This window comes from Mobula birostris, chromosome 2 (assembly GCF_030028105.1).
Source record: "Mobula birostris isolate sMobBir1 chromosome 2, sMobBir1.hap1, whole genome shotgun sequence".
NCBI classification, from domain to species: domain Eukaryota; kingdom Metazoa; phylum Chordata; class Chondrichthyes; order Myliobatiformes; family Myliobatidae; genus Mobula; species Mobula birostris.
Window position 1 is genome coordinate 13,357,426 of NC_092371.1, and position 18,176 is coordinate 13,375,601.

At 44.4% G+C, this 18,176-nt stretch overlaps 1 protein-coding gene across 2 annotated transcripts in view; it reads left to right on the forward strand.

Moving 5' to 3' along the window:
• Window positions 1-17,495, forward strand: part of pi4kb (phosphatidylinositol 4-kinase, catalytic, beta) — a 142,066-nt gene extending 124,571 nt beyond the window's left edge. For both annotated transcript variants that reach the window (XM_072283496.1, XM_072283505.1), the window contains 4 exons: window positions 104-369; window positions 2,824-2,956; window positions 8,867-8,987; window positions 13,447-17,495. In XM_072283496.1, coding sequence (XP_072139597.1) covers window positions 104-369; window positions 2,824-2,956; window positions 8,867-8,987; window positions 13,447-13,628 — 702 coding nt within the window. In that variant the 3' untranslated portion in view covers window positions 13,629-17,495. The remainder of the gene's footprint in view (window positions 1-103; window positions 370-2,823; window positions 2,957-8,866; window positions 8,988-13,446) is intronic.
• The last annotated feature ends 681 nt before the right edge of the window (window positions 17,496-18,176 follow it).

The window sequence follows — 18,176 nt, forward strand, 5'->3', positions numbered from 1 at the left end:
CAATGCCTTCTCTTCCGTCCTAGCCCTGTGCACATTGCACTTATCCATCTGAGTTTAAGTTTATCCCCACTCCCTTCCCCGTTCCCCATCTGTCTTCCTGCAGGCTATCTGGGAGCTGGAACGAGTGCCACTCTGGATCAAGCCCTACAAGATTCTGGTGATCTCTGCAGACAGTGGGATGATCGAGCCAGTGGTGAACGCGGTGTCGCTCCACCAGATCAAGAAGCAGTCCCAGCTATCCCTCCTGGACTACTTCCTGCAGGAACATGGGAACTACACCACTGAGGAATTCCTGTCTGCCCAACGCAACTTCGTCCAGAGCTGCGCCGGCTACTGTTTGGTCTGCTACCTTCTCCAGGTCAAGGACAGGTGAGGACCCTCTGTGGTGCTTATCTTTTTGAACATCCATTCACGGGCCAAAAGCAGATGGGAAATTGGGATTCGCTGGATGGGCACCATGGTTGGCACAGGCTGGTTGGGCCGAATGGCCTATTTTTATGGTGCCAGGCAAGTAACCTCTTCCTTACTGTCAACAAGACAGAAGAGATTATTGACTTCAGGAGAACTCGCACCATTCATGCCCTTCTTTACATCGGCAGCACAGCAGTGGAAGCTGCAAGCAGTTTCAAGCTAGTGGGAGTGTACATCTCTCACAGCCTTTCAGGTCCCAGAACACATCCTACACAGTCATGAAAGCTCCTCAATGCCTCTACTTTCTGAGGAGGCTGAAGAGAGCTGGACTTTTCACATCCATACTCAAGTCGTTCTGCATATGCGCAGTAGAGAGCATCTTGACAGGCTGCGCTCTACTGGGTACGAAGTCTACACTAGAGCGGACAGGAAGCCTCTACAACGATTGTCAGAACTGCCCAACACGTCACTGGCACTAGCCTCCCCCACCATCAGGGCCATATATACATAAAAGTGTCAGAAAAGGGCCGGTAACATCATGAAGGATCCCATCCACCTTGCTCATGGAGTGTTTGTCCCACCCCCATCAGGCAGGAGGCCACATAGCATCTGCGCCGAGACCACCAGACTCAAAGACTTTGCCCAAGCAGGAAGGCTGATCAACAACTCCACAACTACTTTATTATTTCCTGTCAGTTGCCTTATGTACAACCTAGCATTATTTTATGGACACACAATCAATCTATGTATATAAACTATCTTAATTTTTGCAAATCAATCAAATTCTGTCTGCCCATGTCCACAAGGATTTAATACAAATTAATTTTAAAAATCAGGATCAAATCCTGATATTTGCAATGACTATATTACCACCAGCGTCTCCCAACATGGTCTCCATCTATTTCTCCAGTCATTATTGTCTGTGGCAGCTTGCTATGTGTGTGTTGGCTGCCACAGTTGGAGGGCTTTGGGATGTCCTCTGATTGTGAACAGCCTGTCTCTGCTCTGACCCTTTGGTGTTAACATTTCAGAGGATCTGTCCTTGGGCTGGCAACATAAATAAGGCACAACAGCACCTCTGTTTTCTTAGGAGTTAGCATAGATTTGGCATTTCACCAAACAGTGTCAATCCAGTGCATTCAGGAAAATTGGTACTTGTTTTTCATTGGCTGTTCCATTTGCTTCAAAATACTTCTCAATCCGTTCAGTGTACAAAATTCTGTTAGCTGTTGTGTAATCAAACACATCAGTCTTTGACAAACATGTATGGATGCCCAGTGGAGAGTATATTGACTGGTTGCATCACAGCGTAGTATAGAAACACCAATGGCCAGAAACAGAAAAGTCTACAGAAAGTTGTGGATACAGCCCAGTCCATCATCGGTAAAACCCTCCCTCACTTGTGACCATATTTACAGAGAGCACTGCCACAAGAAAGCAGCTTCCATCATCAAAGACCCCCACCATCCAGACCATGCCCTCCTCTCACTGTTTCCATTGGGTAGGAGGTAGATAAGCCACAGATACCACATCACCAAGTTCAGGAACAGTGCTACCATCGGGCTGCCAAACCTGCGTGGATAACTTCATTCACCACAACTCTGAACTAATTCCACAACCTACAGACTCACTCTCAAGGACTCCTTACAACTCATTCAAAGTATTATTTTTATTTGCATAGTTTGTCATCTTTTGCATATTAGTTGTTTGTTAGTCTTTGTTTGGTTTTCATAAGACTATTGTATTTATTATTGTAAATGCTTGCTAGACAATCGTGGCTAGTGTAGCGCTTTACAGTGCCACTGACCCGGGTTAAATTCCCACCACTGTCTGTAAGAAGTTTGTACTTTCTCCCTTCTGCTTCATGGGATTCCTCCGAGTGTTCTAGTTTCCTCCCACATTCCAACGTGTTAGTAGACTAATTGGTTTGATGGGCACGTGGCCAAGTGGTTAAGGCATTCGTCTAGTGATCTGAAGGTCGCTAGTTCGAGCCTCAGCTGTGGCAGCGCATTTGTGTCCTTGAGCAAGGCACTTGCTCTAGTGTCTGTGTGAGGAGTGCCGCCCCACACAGACTTCCAATCTGCACCTTGTAAGGCATGAAAATAGCCAACGCAGGCCTCTCATGGTCGGAGTCGATGTTCCCTCCCCTCCCCTCCTGGTTTGATGGGGGCAATTGGGCAGTGAGGGCTTGTGGTCCAGAAGGGCCTGTTACTGTGCAGTATTTCTGAATATAAACTAAAATTAATCTTATGGCATATGGGAATAATTATGTTACTTTAATATATGTGATAACACACAGTTGCAAGAAAAAGTTTGCAGGTATCTGGTTTTCTGCATTAATTACTCATAAAATGTGGTCTGATCTTCATCTATATCATAATAAATGTACTTTTGACTTGTCATTTTTCACAGACACAATGGCAACATTCTGCTGGATTCAGAGGGGCACATTATTCATATCGACTTCGGCTTCATCCTCTCCAGCTCGCCCAGAAATCTGGGCTTCGAGACGTCTGCATTCAAACTCACCAACGAGTTTGTTGATGTAAGTCTGCCTGCCTGTGCGTCACTCCTGTCCTATTGTCATCCAGGACTGAAGCAGTGTGTTGTTCAGCAGAAAATCCTGAACACAAGGGATTCTGCAGATGCTGGAAATCCAGAGCAACACACACAAAATGCTGGAGGAACCCAGCAAGTCAGGCAGTATCCATGGAGAGGAATAAACAGACAACGTTTTGAGCTGAGACCCTTTATCAGGACTGGAAAGGAACGGGCAGAAGCCAGAATAGGAAGTGCAAGCTGACAGGTAATAGGTGAGACCAGGTGAGAGTGGGGAGAGGGGTTGTAGCAAGGAGCTGGGAGGTGATGGGCAGAAGAGGTAAAAGGCTGAAGAAGAAGAAATCTGATAGAAAAGGGCAGTGGACCATAGATGAAAGGGGGGGGAGCACCAAATGGAAATGATGGGGAGGTGAGAGAAGAGAGGCGGTAAGAGAGAGCCAGAATGGGGAATGAAAAAAGAGAGGGGGGAGAAATGACTGAACATTAGCAAAATTGATGTTCATGCCATAATGTTGGAGGCTACCCAGATGGAATATGAGGTGTTGCTCCTTCAGCCTACCCATCCTCCTTCCCTATCTTCCATGGATCACTCTCTGTCCTTTATCTTTTCCACTTGTCATCTCCCAGCTTCTCATTTCATTACCCCACCTACCTACCTTTCCAGTGCTTATGAAAGGTCTCAACCTGAAACCCCCATTTGTTATTCACCTCCATAGGTGTTGCCTGTCTTGCTGAGTTCCTCCAGCATTTTGTGTGTCTTACTTTGTTGTTAAGCAGACACTGTTACATCAGGCAGAGCCAGTTGTAAGCAACAAATTAAAATAATGCAGAAACTACAGCAACACCTGTCGATTAGAGCAGGATAATATTTGCAGGAAAAATACAGGGAGTGCGGGTTAGTTGAGAATAAATGTGCATTAAATCAGTGTGAACACATTTTAAGATTCAAGATTGTTTAATGTCATTTCCAGTATGCAAGTGTAAAGGGGGGAAAAAATTGTTACTCCGAATACAATACACAAAAAAACACATGAGATAAAGAGCACAATAAATTTTAAAAAGCACAATAAATCTAAATACATAAAATATTTATATATATAGATTGATTGTATGAACATAAGTGACTCTAAGTACAGGGGTGTCTGTACATAAGGGGACTGACAGGAAATGATAAAGTAGTGGTGGTTGGGAGTGTGGAGGAATAGTTAGTGAGTGGAGGATTTGAACAATTAATCATCGCCGCTCCTCCCATCTGTACTGGGAATTGCAAACTCTGTTAAATTGCGGATCGCCAGCTACTGGAAATAATACAGAACACAGTCAGATGTCGTTCAGCCTATCTCCTTCTGTGCTGGCAGAATGAAAATTTGATCCCGTTAGTCTGCTAGGTTTTTGTTCCCTGCAAGTTTGGTCTTTCTGCCAACCCTGTACATCTTTTCAAGTCATGCGTGCGTGTGCGTGCCTGTGCCCACCAGAACTTTGCAGTGCAGATTTGGAGGTGGTGCATCATTCTGCCCCCCACCTACCTTTTCTAATTTCAAAAGGCTGCCTCTTGCATGTTCACTCAGTGGTAGGGAAGGCAAATGCAGTGTTAGCATTCATTTCAACAGGGCTGGAATACAAAAGCAAAGGTATAATGCTGAGGCTTTATTAGGCATTGGTCAGGCTGCACATGGAGTATAGTGAGCAGTTTTGGGTCCTATATATGAGGAAGGATATGCTGGCACTGGTGAGGGTCTGGATGAGGTTCACGACAAAGATCCCAGGTATGAAAGAGCTAGATTGTGAGGAATGTTTGATGGCTCTGGGCCTGTACTCGCTGAAGTTTAGAGGTGTCTCAGTGAAACCTGCCTAATAGAGTGGGCATGCAGAGGATGTTCTCAGTCGTGGAACACCAGAGGGCACAACCTCAGAATAGAAGGATATCCATAAGACTTAGACATAGGAGCAAAGTAGCCCATTCAGCTTATCAATTCTTACAAACAGAGATGAAGAATTTCTCTATCTAGAGGGTGGTGAATCTGTGGAATTCATTGCCACAGATGACTGTGGCGGCCAAGACATTGGGTATATTTAAAGCAGAGGTGGATAGGTTCTTGGTTAGTCATGAGGTCAAAGGTTACAGGAAGAAACCAGGAGAATGGGTTGTGAGTGAAAATTAGTCAACCACAGTCGAATGGCAGAGCAGACTCGATGGGCCAAATGGCCTGATTCTGCTCCTATGTCTAATGGTCTTTCCAATTGATGTGCTATATTGATGGCAGTGGTTAGTGTTTGACTAAAACAGACATAAAGTAGTGTGGTGTGCAGATTTCAATGCTCATAGCACAATATAGGGGGATCAGATTACAGATCCAAATGGAAAAGTAATTGAAGATTTGATGGAAGAAAGGGATTTGGTGTGTATGAATGATGGTAGCGGCACAAGGATAGATATAACAACAGGAACTGAGTCAGTGTTAGATATTACGTTAGTGTCTAATACCTTGGCTGGCATTAGTAACTGGGGAGTTTGGACTGCTTCAACAGTAGGCAGTGATCACTACCCAGTTTTGTGTTCAGTGGGTGAAAGAGTTGAAGTAAGACCAGGTGGCGGAACCCCAAAGTGGGTGTTTGAAAAAGCTGATTGGGGTAAGTTCCAGAAATTGAGTGAAGAAGGGTTGACAAAGATTGATACTTCTGGAAATGTAGATGAATTAAACAGTCAGGTGACTTCAGCAATTATCATGGCAGCAGAAGGATCTATACCTAGGAGTAAAAATAGGATGAATAGAAAACTGGTACCATGGTGGACAGAGGAATGTTGTCAGGCTGTAAAAAACAGAAATAGAGCATTCAGGCTAGTTAAAAGAACCCATAATATGCAGTGTTTGGTTCAATATAAGAAAGCACAGGCAGTGGTGAGAAGAACTATACGTCAAGCTAAAAAGGCAAGTTGGAGGAGTTTTTGCGACAAGGTAGGAAGAACAACACCTGTGGGAGAGATATGGGGAATGATTAAGAGGATGGGAGGAGATAGAAGGGAATGGGAATATCCAGTAATGATATCTGAGGAGGAAACTGCAGTCTCCAGTAGGGATAAGGCTGAGGTCATGGCCAAGTCATTTGTACTGATACACAGTTCAGAAAATTTGTCTGAAGAAGGGAAAGAATAATGAGCCAACACCCAGGTGTGTTAAGCAGGAGGGAAGGAACAGATGATATAATTGATCCATTTACATTAGCAGAAATGGTGAGAGCAATAAAGAGATCGAGACCAACCTCCCCAGGGAAAGATCTGATATGCTCTGTGATGCTAAAAAATCTAGGAGAAGGAGCGCTCTTGAAGTTGCTGCATTTTTATTACAGAGTGTGGGAGGAGGGAAGATTACCAAGTGCATGGAAAGAAGCAGTAGTAATTCCAATGAGGAAGCCTGGCAAGGATCTGTCAAAACCCACTAGCTACAGACCAATTGCATTAACATCAAGTATATGTAAGATAATGGAAAGGATGATAACAGAAAGGTTATCATATGAGCTTGAGAAAAGGGGAACGCTGGCAAGTTATCAGAGTGGTTTTAGAAAGGGAAGGAATTCCATGGACTCAGTGATAAGGTTAGAGACTGAAATAAGGAAGGCCCAGGCAAATAGAGAGTCAGTAGTGGCAGTGTTCTTTGACATTGAAAAAGCCTATGATATGATGTGGAAGGAAGGATTATTAATTAAACTGCACAAGATAGGGGTTGGTGGGAGAGTTTTTAATTGGATTAAAGATTTTTTGTTTGGTAGAAAAATTCAAGTTCGGATTAGATCAGAATTATCAAAACAGTACATAGTGGAAAATGGCACACCTCAAGGTAGTGTGATTAGCCCGTTACTTTTCATCGTTATGATCAATGATGTCTTCACAAAGGTACCAGTGGATATAGGTAGGTCACTGTTTGCGGATGATGGGGCCTTGTGGAAAAGAGGCAGGAACATGGACCATATAATCAGGAAACTACGAGAAGCAATTGATGACGTGGTGGAGTGGGGTTATGATTGGGGATGTAGATTTTCAGTAGATAAAACTCAAACTGTATTTTTTACCAGGAAAAGGGTTGAGGTAGGGAAGAAGTTAAGGATGTATGGGGTTGAATTAGAAAGGGTTGCATCATTTAAATTTCTGGGAGTTATATTTGATTCACAATTAACATGGGCAGACCATATCAGGAATGTTGAGGAGAAATGTAAAAAAGTAATAAATGTGATGAGATGTTTGATTGGTGGGGAATGGGGAGCAAGTTGTTCAGCTTTGAAGAGAATGTATGAAGAGAATTTAGTGAGATCTGTATTGGACTATGGAAATATAGTATATGGATCAGCAGCTAGGTCTCTTATAAGGAAACTGGATGTGATTCAGGCTCAGGCCTTGAGAGTGTGCAGTGGGGCTTTTAATACGTCATCAGTGTCAGCCCTACAGGTAGAAATGGGAATAATGCCTTTGGAACTAAGAAGGATGCAACTGATGGCAAACTACTAGGCTAATTTTCAGGGGCACAATGATTCTCACCCTACTAAAGGTGTGTTGCAGGAGTGCTGGGAAAATGGGAGGTTTCAGAGGGATACCTTTAGTCGGGTAGGGAATGATATCGCGAAAGAATGTGGAGTATTTGATCTGAGGATAAGTCCTTCAGTAGTTTATCCGGTTGTAGCTCCATGGAAGCTTGTATGGCCTGACATAGACTGGCATTTGTTAGAGGTAAAAAGGAAAGAAAGATACAAAACAGATTTGGTAAATGCATTTAACTGTCATGTGATGGAAAAGAATAGTGATTATACTCACATTTATACGGATGGTGCGAAGGAACCTGAAACAGGAGTGACAGGGTTTGGGGTGGTAATACCAGCAAAAGAAATTGGAATCAGCAGAACATCTAATAAGTTAGGGGTGTTTACAGTGGAGATGCTGGCAGTGTTGGTTGCGTTGCAATGGGTGCAGAAAGCCAGACAAGCCAAAGCATTGATATGTTCAGATTCATCCTCAGTTCTAGCAAGTTTAAGGTCTTTTCACACAAACAGTCGGCAAGATGTACTTTATGAAGTCCTTCAGTTAGTTACAAGAATTGCAAATCAGGGAGGTCAGGTAAAATTTCTATGGGTTCCAGCACAGGTAGGGGTGAAGGGGAATGAGAGGGTGGATGAGTTGGCAAAGAGGGCGTTAAAGAAAGAAAATGTGGAAATGCACATTGGTATCAGTAAAGCAGAGGTTAAGTGTGTAATCTGGGAAAAAGTCAACTGAATGTGGCAAGAAAGATGGGACAGGGAGGGGAAAGGGAGGCATTTATATCAAATACAAAAGAGTGTTGCAGTTACTAGGGTAGGTAATGGAAACAGAAGAGAGGAAATTGTGTGGACTAGGTTAAGGCTGGGGCATTGTGCATTAAACAAAACATTGAAAATGATAGGGAAACACCAGACAGGATTGTGTGAGGAATGTCAGGAAGAGGAGTCAGTAGAACATGTAGTTTTGTGTTGCAGGAAGTATGGGATACAGAGAGAGATGATGAGAAATAAATTAAGGGAGTTGGGGGTGCAGGAGTTCACATTAAAAGGGTTGCTGGGCATGGGTGAGAGAGCGCAAGTCCGGGTATTTTTAGCGTTTTTAAGGGGTACAGGGGTTTTTTATAGAATATGACGAATAAACAGGAATAGGATACTAGGATGGTCAAAGATGGGAGGGTGAAGTGTAGGTTTGTATATGTGTGTGTGTGCGCGCGCGTGCACGATTGGGTGAAGGGATTTAGAATGTATGTCTAGTGCACATTCCGGTGCAGAGGGTGGCGGTAATGCACCATTAAGCTGGATGCCAACCACCGTAAAACAAGATACAGACAGACAGTGTTTGACTAACTGAGGGAGTGGTTTCTGTCCACAGGTCATGGGGGGCCCAGATGGGGACATGTTCAACTACTACAAGATGCTGATGTTGCAGGGATTGATCGCAGCAAGGAAGCACATGGACAAAGTGGCTCAAATCGTGGAGATTATGCAACAAGGTGAGTGGGACAACGCATATTGTTGGTTAGAGCCACTTTATTCTCCATGTAGATCAGCAGTCCCCAACCAAAGTATATGCTACCGGGCCGTGAGGAAACGATATGAGTCAGCTGCACCTTTCCTCATTCCCTGTCACGCACTGTTGAACTTGAACATAGGGTTGCCAACTGTCCCATATTTGTCGGGACTGCCTTTGTCCCGTATTTCCCCCGCTAAGGTAGAGCATTCCTATGAAACCTTTCATGCCAAAATGGCGTAAAGTGAAGAAGCAATTACCATTAATTTATATGGGAAAGATTTTTGAGCATTCCCAGACCCAAAAAATAACCTACCAAATCATACCAAATAACACATAAAACCTAAAATAACTGTAACATATAGTAAAAACATTAATGATATGATAAATACACAGCCTATATAAAGTAGAAATAATGTATATACAGTGTAGTCGGGAAGATTAAGCCAAAACCGATTAGTGGAAAAAAAATTGGCACATACGCGCATGCGCACGTCACGCATGCGTGCACACAGGTGCCCTGCGCAAGGCTTCATGGTCATGGTAGTCTTTCTCAGGGTAAACACAAGTGTCCTGTCAACACACACAAAAAATGCTGCTGAACGCAGCAGGCCAGGCAGCATCTATAGGTACAGTCGATGTTTCGGGCCGGGACCCTTCGTCAGGATTTGACTGCTACTTTTGTCCCTTATTTGGGAGTGAGAAAGTTGGCAACCCTAACAGTAAAAGACATGTTGAGGTGAGTTTAACCCTACTTGAACACCCCCCACCCCACCCCCAGTCGGCCGGTCCACAAGAGTATTGTCAATATTAATCCGGTGCACGGTGCCAAAAAGGTTGGGGACCCCTGATGTAGATCATCCAATCTTTGAAAGATTAAAGATGAGCTTTATTTGTCACATGTGCATTGAAATACACAGAGAAATGTGCCATTTGCTTCAACAGCCAACACAGACCTAAGATGCTTTGTCAAGCACCTCCACTCCATTTGTCAAAAGCAGAATTTCCCAGTGGTCAAGTATTTTAATTCCTATCCCTGTTGCCATTCCAAGATGTCAGTCCATGGCCTCCTCTTTTTCCACATTGATGCCATTCTCAGGGTGGGGGAGAAACACCTCATATTCCGTCTGGGTAGCCTCCAACGTGATGGCATGGATATTGACTTCTCCTTCCGGCTAAAAAGAATTTTCCTCTTCTTCTGTTCCCCAGTTTGGCCTCATACCTCTTCTCCTCATGTGCCTATCACCTCTTCCTTTCTCCTATGGTCCACTCTCCTCTCCTCTCAGATTCCTTCTTCTCCAGCCCCTTACCTTTCCGACTCACCTGTCTTCACCTACCACCTTCTAATTAGTTCTCCTTCCCCTCCCCCACCTTCGTATTCTCACTTCTCCCTCCTCCTTTTCTGGTTCTGATGAAGGATCTTGGCCCAAAACGGCAGCTGTTTAATCCCCTCGAACAGATGCTGCCTGACCTGCTGAGTTCCTCCACATTCTGTGTGTGTTACACTGGATTTCCAGCATCTGCAGAATCTCTTGTTTTTCCAGACCTAAGGTTGTGCTGGGGGCAGCTGTCTGTGGCAAAGGGTCATACAGAACAGAAACAGGCCCTTTGCTGGATCTTTACTCCTACGAGTGTGAGAATGAGGGGTGACTTCAGTTCATAGAAGTTTATAATATCGTAAGGGGTGTAAGATGAATAGCTATAGGTAGCTGGGTTAGGGCGTCCAAAACTGAAGGGCACACACCCAAGGAACAAGGGGAGAGATTTAAAAGAGGCCTGAGAGGTAGCTTCTTTAGTGAGGACCTGGAATGAGCTGCCAGAGGAAGTGGTTAAGCTGGGTTTATTGAGATACAGCATGGAATAGACCCTCCTGGCCCAGCAATCCCTGATTTAACCCTGGCCTTCATAGCAGTTGAGAACTGATGCTGTAGTCCTAAGACGTTGGTTTATTCTTGCACTTTATTGTTTACTAGAAATGTACCTTCAAGGGTTCATTTTATTGTTGAAGTATGTAGGTACAATACAACTCTGATATTCGTCTTCTCCAGCTAGCCAACCTTGGATGTTAGAAGGAAAGACATCAACTCCCCCCACTCCCAGCACGAAAAAATGAGAGAAACAAATCTTGCAAACCCTGGGGGAAAAAACCCTCCCTCGCAGAGAAAAAACAGTAACAATAACACTAAATCCCCAATCCCTTCCTCAGAAAAAAACACTGACAATAGCATCAAATCCTTTTCTCTGTAGCTGTTCCACTTTGTTTTGTATTGTTATGGTTTTACCTTGTTCTACCTCATCTCAAGGTGAAGTGTATGAGGTTGTGTTGGTTGTTCACACAAACGACACATTTCACTGTGGGTTTCAATGTACATGTAATAAATAACTGAATCTGAATCTGAACAGAACGCAAGTAAACATTTCACTCTGTCCTGCTACATGAAACAATAATAAATCAATACCTATACATATTTTCCTGCATTTGGCCCATGTCCCTCAACTCTTCATATATCTGTCCAAACATTGTCATTGTATTTGCCTACACTACTTTCTCTAGCAGCTTGTTCCACATACTCACTGTCTGTGTGAAGAGGTTACCCCTCAGATATCATTTAAATTGTTCCTCTCTTACTTTAAATGAAATCCCCTCTTAGCTTTTCACTCCACTCTCCTTTTTACTTTAGCAAAGCCCCCCATGATCTTATAAACCTCTATCGGGTCTCTTTCACTCCAGGGAAAACAGTCCTGGGCTATCTAGTTTCCCCTTGTAACTCAAGCCCTCCAGTCCTGGAAACATCCTTCTGAATCTTTCCTTCACCCTCTCCAGTTTGATGATGTGTGACTAAACAGTTGGGCGTCCAAAGTGGGTATATTTATTTTTATTTTATTTAGAGATACAGGCCCTTCCAGTTCAATAAGCTGTAAGGATTTGATATAGCCTGCACATATAGCTATTTGATAGCTATATGGACAGGAAAGGAATGGAGGGTTATGGGCTGAGTGCAGGTCGGTGGGACTAGGTGAGAGTAAGAGTTCGGCACGGACTAGAAGGGCCGAGATGGCCTGTTTCCATGCTGTAATTGTTGTTATATGGTTTTAAGCCATGCTGCCCAGCAACCCATCTATATTAGCCCCAGCCTAATCACAGGACAGTTTACAATGACTAATTAACCTACTAATCAGCACATCTTTGGACTGTGGGCGGAAACTGGAGCACCTGGAGGAAACCCATGCAGTCATGGCGAGAACATACAAATTCCTTACAGACACCAGAATTGAAATCTAAACTCTGATGCCTGAGCTGTAACAGCGTCATGCAATCTACTACGCTAACATGGCGACCCTGATTTAAAAAAAGATATAGGTTCTTGATTACTGAGGATGTCAGCAGATACAGGGAAAAAACAGGAGAATGGGGTTGAGAGGGAAAATAAATCAGTCATCATTGAATGGTGGAGAGTCTTGTTGGGCCAGATGGTCTAATTCTGCGAATGTCTAATGACCCACACTCATAGGAACACACCCACAAGCGGTAACATTTCATCAGAGATGAAGAGGAATTTCTTTAGCCTGAAGATGGTGAATCTCTGGAATTCTTTGCCAGATCTGGCTGTGGAGGCTAAATCATTGAGTATAGTTAAAGAGAGTTTAATTGATTAGTTAGGACGTTAAAAGTTGCAGAGAGGGGGCTGGCTGGTGGCGTAACGACATCGGCGCCAGACCCGGGAGCGGAGGTTTCCGGGTTCGAAACTGGTCAGGTCCGCCCCCGAGTACGCTTTCCATCCGTGCTGGGTTGAGTGTCGAAATGGCAACTCAACCTCGTGAAACAAAGGGAAAATACTGTGAAAATGACTGTGTGAGGACATGCGCCACACAGTTTCTCTCTCGCTCTGCGCCTTGTAAAAGCCATGAAAAAGACATCGTCACGGACGCACACACGGGCATGCACAGACGCACACGCACAGATGTGCACGCACACACGCAGACGCACACGCACAGACTCACACACACACAGGCACACGCCAAAAAAAAAGTTGCAGGGAGAAGACTGGAGAATGAGGTTGAGAGAAAAATAAATCAGCCATGATGGAATGGCAGAGCAGATTTATTGGACGAAGTGGCCTAATCTGCTCCTTTGTTGTATGGTTGTATGGACCAGGCTGCAGTCAGTACTCCATCTGCAGTCTCACCTGCATCTGTAGCGTGATGCCCCAAGTGTGCCACATGTCTCCTTTATCACTCCGCCTACCTGTGTCAGGAACAAAAGGAGGCCATTTGGCCTGTCTTGCTCGTGCAGGTTGTCAAAACCCAGTCCCAGCACTCACTCTGTAGGTCACAACTCTTTGAAACCACATCCGATCAGCAGCATAAAAGAAAGGGTGTCTCTGTGAGAGTCTTTACCTTCCCAGTCCTTATAATGGTATGCTTTTATTTCATTCCTGCAGGCTCCCAGCTCCCATGTTTCCACGGTTCGGGAACAATTCGGCATCTCAAGGAGCGTTTCCACATGAACTTGACTGAGGAGCAGCTTCAGGGACTGATTGAGCAGATGGTAGATGGCAGCATGCGATCGCTGACCACGAAACTCTACGATGGCTTCCAGTACCTCACCAATGGAATCATGTGATCCCTTTAGCCCCCACCCACTCACCTCCAGGGCAAGGAGGAGGGATGGGGATGGAGAGAGAGACTGCAATCTCTCGATCGAGAGCAAGTTTGCTGCTTCCACGCCTGAGGACTCCAAACCCCAGCACAGGTTGTCAAGGGAAGCATCAGTATCCAAGGACATTTAGATGCTGTTTCTCTGTGGGATTCAGGAGTGTCAAATACCTTAGCCTGGACTTTATTCCCACCTCCTAATTCCCAGTGCCGGAGAGAATTGGGTTGTGTCCTAATTTTGCTCAACCTCACCTCCTCGATGAAAGGATCCATTCCGAGCACCCAGTACCCCTTCCCTACCACCCACCTTTGTGTTGGGAAGCCTCCTACGTTTTGAAGAAAGCCTTTTGTATCAAATCTAGGGATGACCCGAACAAGGAAGGGAGAGCAGAAAATCCTGCTGCAACTTCCAGAAGAGGGCAAGGAGAGTTCTTGGCGGCCAACATCCTATCCTGGTGTTTCTGCAGAATGTTCATTCCTCAACCATGTTTATTTATATATTATATCTATATTCTGGATAATATATATATAATGTATAACTAAACATGGTCTAATCTGTCCAGGTCATTACCAAAGTTTGGGACCTTGCTCTGCACAAATTGGCTGCACCTTTTCTAGCATTTCAAAATGGATATTTGATTTGGCTGCAGTGTTTTGGGACAGTGGGAAACCTTGATTCAGATCCCCAAAAGGGACCTTTACCACGCACGGTCACCCGCCACTACTCCAAGAAAGCACCACTCCTGATGAGAAACAAATTAACTCATTGACCCTCCAGCATGGAGACGTGTGTCACCACAGACCAACTTTTCAGACAACAAAACCCTCACCACCTCCTTTCCTCACCTCGTGCTGATTCTACCCAAGCACAGTCTCCTTTCCACACCTCAAAGCAAACATCGTGACACAGCTTAGACTTTATCCCCTTCTCCCCAAGTGTTTTTTTTTGTTTATATCTGTATTTGCGTGAGTCAGTGATTTTTTTTAACTTAGTTTTTCCTTCCTCATTGGTAAACCGGACATTTGCAAAGTCAGATGTGTAGAAATTTCTTTGTTATGTTTGTCCATTTTGTACTGTTATAACAACTGTGACTATTCGGTTGGCTGTGAAGCACTTTCGGGCATCATGAAAGATTAGTATTGAAATGCAGGTCTTTCTTCTTTGATGGAGAGATACAAGTCCATTCAGAGGTACTGGCTTGGGAGTGTATTTCCCTTTCAGTTTTTACGCCTTCATTCAACGAGGTTTGCTCCCTCTGCAGCTGTGATTTTGGTGTTCACACACAGTAACTGGTTCTGTTCTATTTACCCGCGTCCGTGGTGGAACTGGAGCGGTGTTGACGGCCTTCTGCTATAAAACCCATGCCCTCGACTTGGTTCAGTGAGAAAACATGATGTTAGGTATGTCCTCTGCTGACTGTCATCCTGGGAGTTGGTTCACCTTTGATGGCCTTGTCTGTCTGTAGATTAGGTTTTGGTTAAGCTTGACATTTCAAGGGTAAAGGCAGAGAAATTAACCAGCTGATGGTCTTGATCAGCTGTTCCTGAGTTTCCACCCAACTTTTCTTCCTACCACCCCAACTACAGTTCAGTTACTGACACTGTCCTCCAGTTAGAACCTTTCCACATCCCATCTTCCCTCCCATGGCAGAGCAGTTTCCTTGCTTGCTGTGATGAGGATGAGGATCTCTGTCTTACTAAGGGATTGAGAGGTAGAGATCCTTATGAGGCGGGATAGGATTGGATCAATTCTGAGTCCGTCAAGAGGTGGAAATCTTCCAAGAAGGGTTTGAGGTTCTCATTAAGGTTAAGTCACAATGGACTTAGTGTCTCACTAAATTGGGATGGGTTAGAGTGAATCATATAATTTATTTCTGTTCTCACGTTCCCCCTCTCTGTCCACACAATGCAATACACCCTTTCTTTTGGGAGGGCAGATAATAGGGAGACAAGATTTACCCATCTCTCTTCTTCTGCTGCAGGGGAATGCTACCACCCTCAGGGCAGTGTGCCATGTTTGTTATTTTTTGTTCTCTTCATTGGAATAATGAGGTAAATCATAGGTCCTTTCTCTCCCATTCTTACCCCTCTCCCAGTCAGTCATCTCCCTCCTTGGACAAACAGTAACTGGAGGAGCAGTGGCTTCCTGCAGAAAAGTGAGGGGTTCCATGACTATTTTTGTTCAGCCTGGCCCCAAATATGGCCCAGTTAAAACGAGCTCCGTGAAATCAAACCACTCTCTGCTTTTGTTGACATTCTGATGATCGTCTGTTAATGGCCGATCCTGTTTACCGCTGATAGAAATACCCAAACTCTCATCACTCGCCTCTGCCAATCGTCTGTAAAACCCTCATCACTCGCCTCCGCACATCACTCTTCAGTAGCTTGCCATAGGTCCTGCCTGTCATGTCCCAGCATCAAGAGGGGTAAACACAGGCACAGCCAGTATTTGATAAACACTCACAATCTGTTTAACATCAGTCATGAATCATACATGGCTCTTGTACATGTTCACCAAGCTCTGTACGTACATGACAGTGGACACATGCATCGAGACGTGCAGTCCATGTACACGGTGACTGGCACATACTCACACTATGACGAGACAAGGCTTGGAGACACAAGTTGACACCGATCCACAGTACACATTTACATGCATGGCAGATCGTACACACACTATCTAAGGCGTGTCCATATGTCAACTGTTGACAAGCATGCACACAATCTTTTCAGGACATTGTAGTTTTTTGAGGCTTCATTCCCCACCACCACTCAACCTGGTAAAGGGAAGCAGATAGTGTTGTGATGTAACCCCCTTGCCTCTATGCGTTGAGAATTGGGCTCGAGTGTAATCTGCCAAAGTGGGTAAAGTCACAACCAAGATGCAAGTTAACCCTTCCATCTGCTCCGATTGCAGAGTTATGGCGTGGGAATTTTGTCTTTAGAATGGATTGGATCTCGCTGGTCAGGCTGTTTGTTTGCCATATTTGTGAATGATGTTGAGGAATTACATGTAAGGTGCAAACTGCCGGTAGCAAGTTCTCCCCTGGTCCTGGACCAACTCCTTCCCATAAATCAACATCAGCAGAGAATGGATATACTGTCCCTTTGGTTTGCACATTCTCCCTCCCACTTACGCAAGGAAGGACCATTTTCTAGGTGTATTTCAAACAGGAGTGTTGTAATTTGTTCTGGGTGTCTTTGGGACAGTATAGGGAGAGTTCTCTGTTCCATGAGAGTGATGGGATGGTGTGGAGGGAGCTTCACTCTGTGTCTGACCCCAGGAGTGTGTGATGGGACAGTGCGGAGGGAGGGGAGGTGAGTCTGTGGTCAGGAAAAGTGTTCTCTGCCACCACTACCACTACCACCACCCAGTTACACAGATAAGAGTAAAGAGCCAGCCATTAAAGATTGGCTTGTAGATTTGTCTGTTTACTTAAGTGAAGGAGACATGAGAGGGAGTGTTGTACATATTATAAAACTGTATTTAAATTGCTCTTTTATATATACATATACATATATATATATAAGCAATGCACGATTTGAAATTTAGTTTTCTGTTGTAAATCTGATACTAAATTCTCTCAAGACGAGCAGACAATGTGAAGATGGGATTTAAAGCAGCATTTTTGCTGTGTCCAGTGCTCCTTCTCCACGGCTGCACAGATTTTATTGCTGTACAGGTTTCGCCGCTGCCGTAATAACGGTTTTCTCTGTCCGCCGTTTTCTTTGTTTACCCATTCCACACACACACACACTGCCCCTCCCAACTCTTTATTTTGGCCCCATCATGTTTTCTATATGTTGTCTTGTGACTCATTAAAACACCTCTAGTGAAATCAAATCGAGTTGGACTTTTAATTCCGTATCACAGAAGCGGTTGTGAGTCTTAACGAAGGGTCTCAGGCCAAAATGTCGACTGTTGGCTTTCTTTCATAGATGCTGTTTTATCTGTGGAGTTCATTGCCACAGACAGCTATGGAGACAAATTCATTGGGTATATTTAAAGTGGAGTTCTTAATTAGTAAGGGTGTCAAAAGTTACGGGGAGAAGGCAGGAGAATGGGGTTAAGAGGGTAATAAATCAACCGTGATGGGATGGCAGAGGAATTTGATGGGCTGAATGGCCCAATTCTGCTCCTATGTCTTACATTCTGACCCTTAGAGTTCCTCCAATGTTTTGTGTGTGTTAATGCAAATTTCCATCATCTGCAGAATCTGTATTACCTGTGAAAATTGTAAGGTTCTCTTTCTCTCCCATAGTCAGGGAAACAGGAGCAGGAGTCAGCCACCTAGCCTGTCGAGCCTGCTCCACTATTCAATAATGTCGTGATCTGGCTGTGGACAGAGTTCCATCTACCTGCCCTTTCCTTATAATCCTTAATTCCCCTGCCATCTAAATGTGTCTTAAATATATTTAATGAAGTAGTCTCTACTGCTTCCCTGGGCAGAGAATTCCAGAGATTCACTGCTCTCTGGGAAAAGCAGTCTCTCCTCATCTCCATCCTAAATCTATT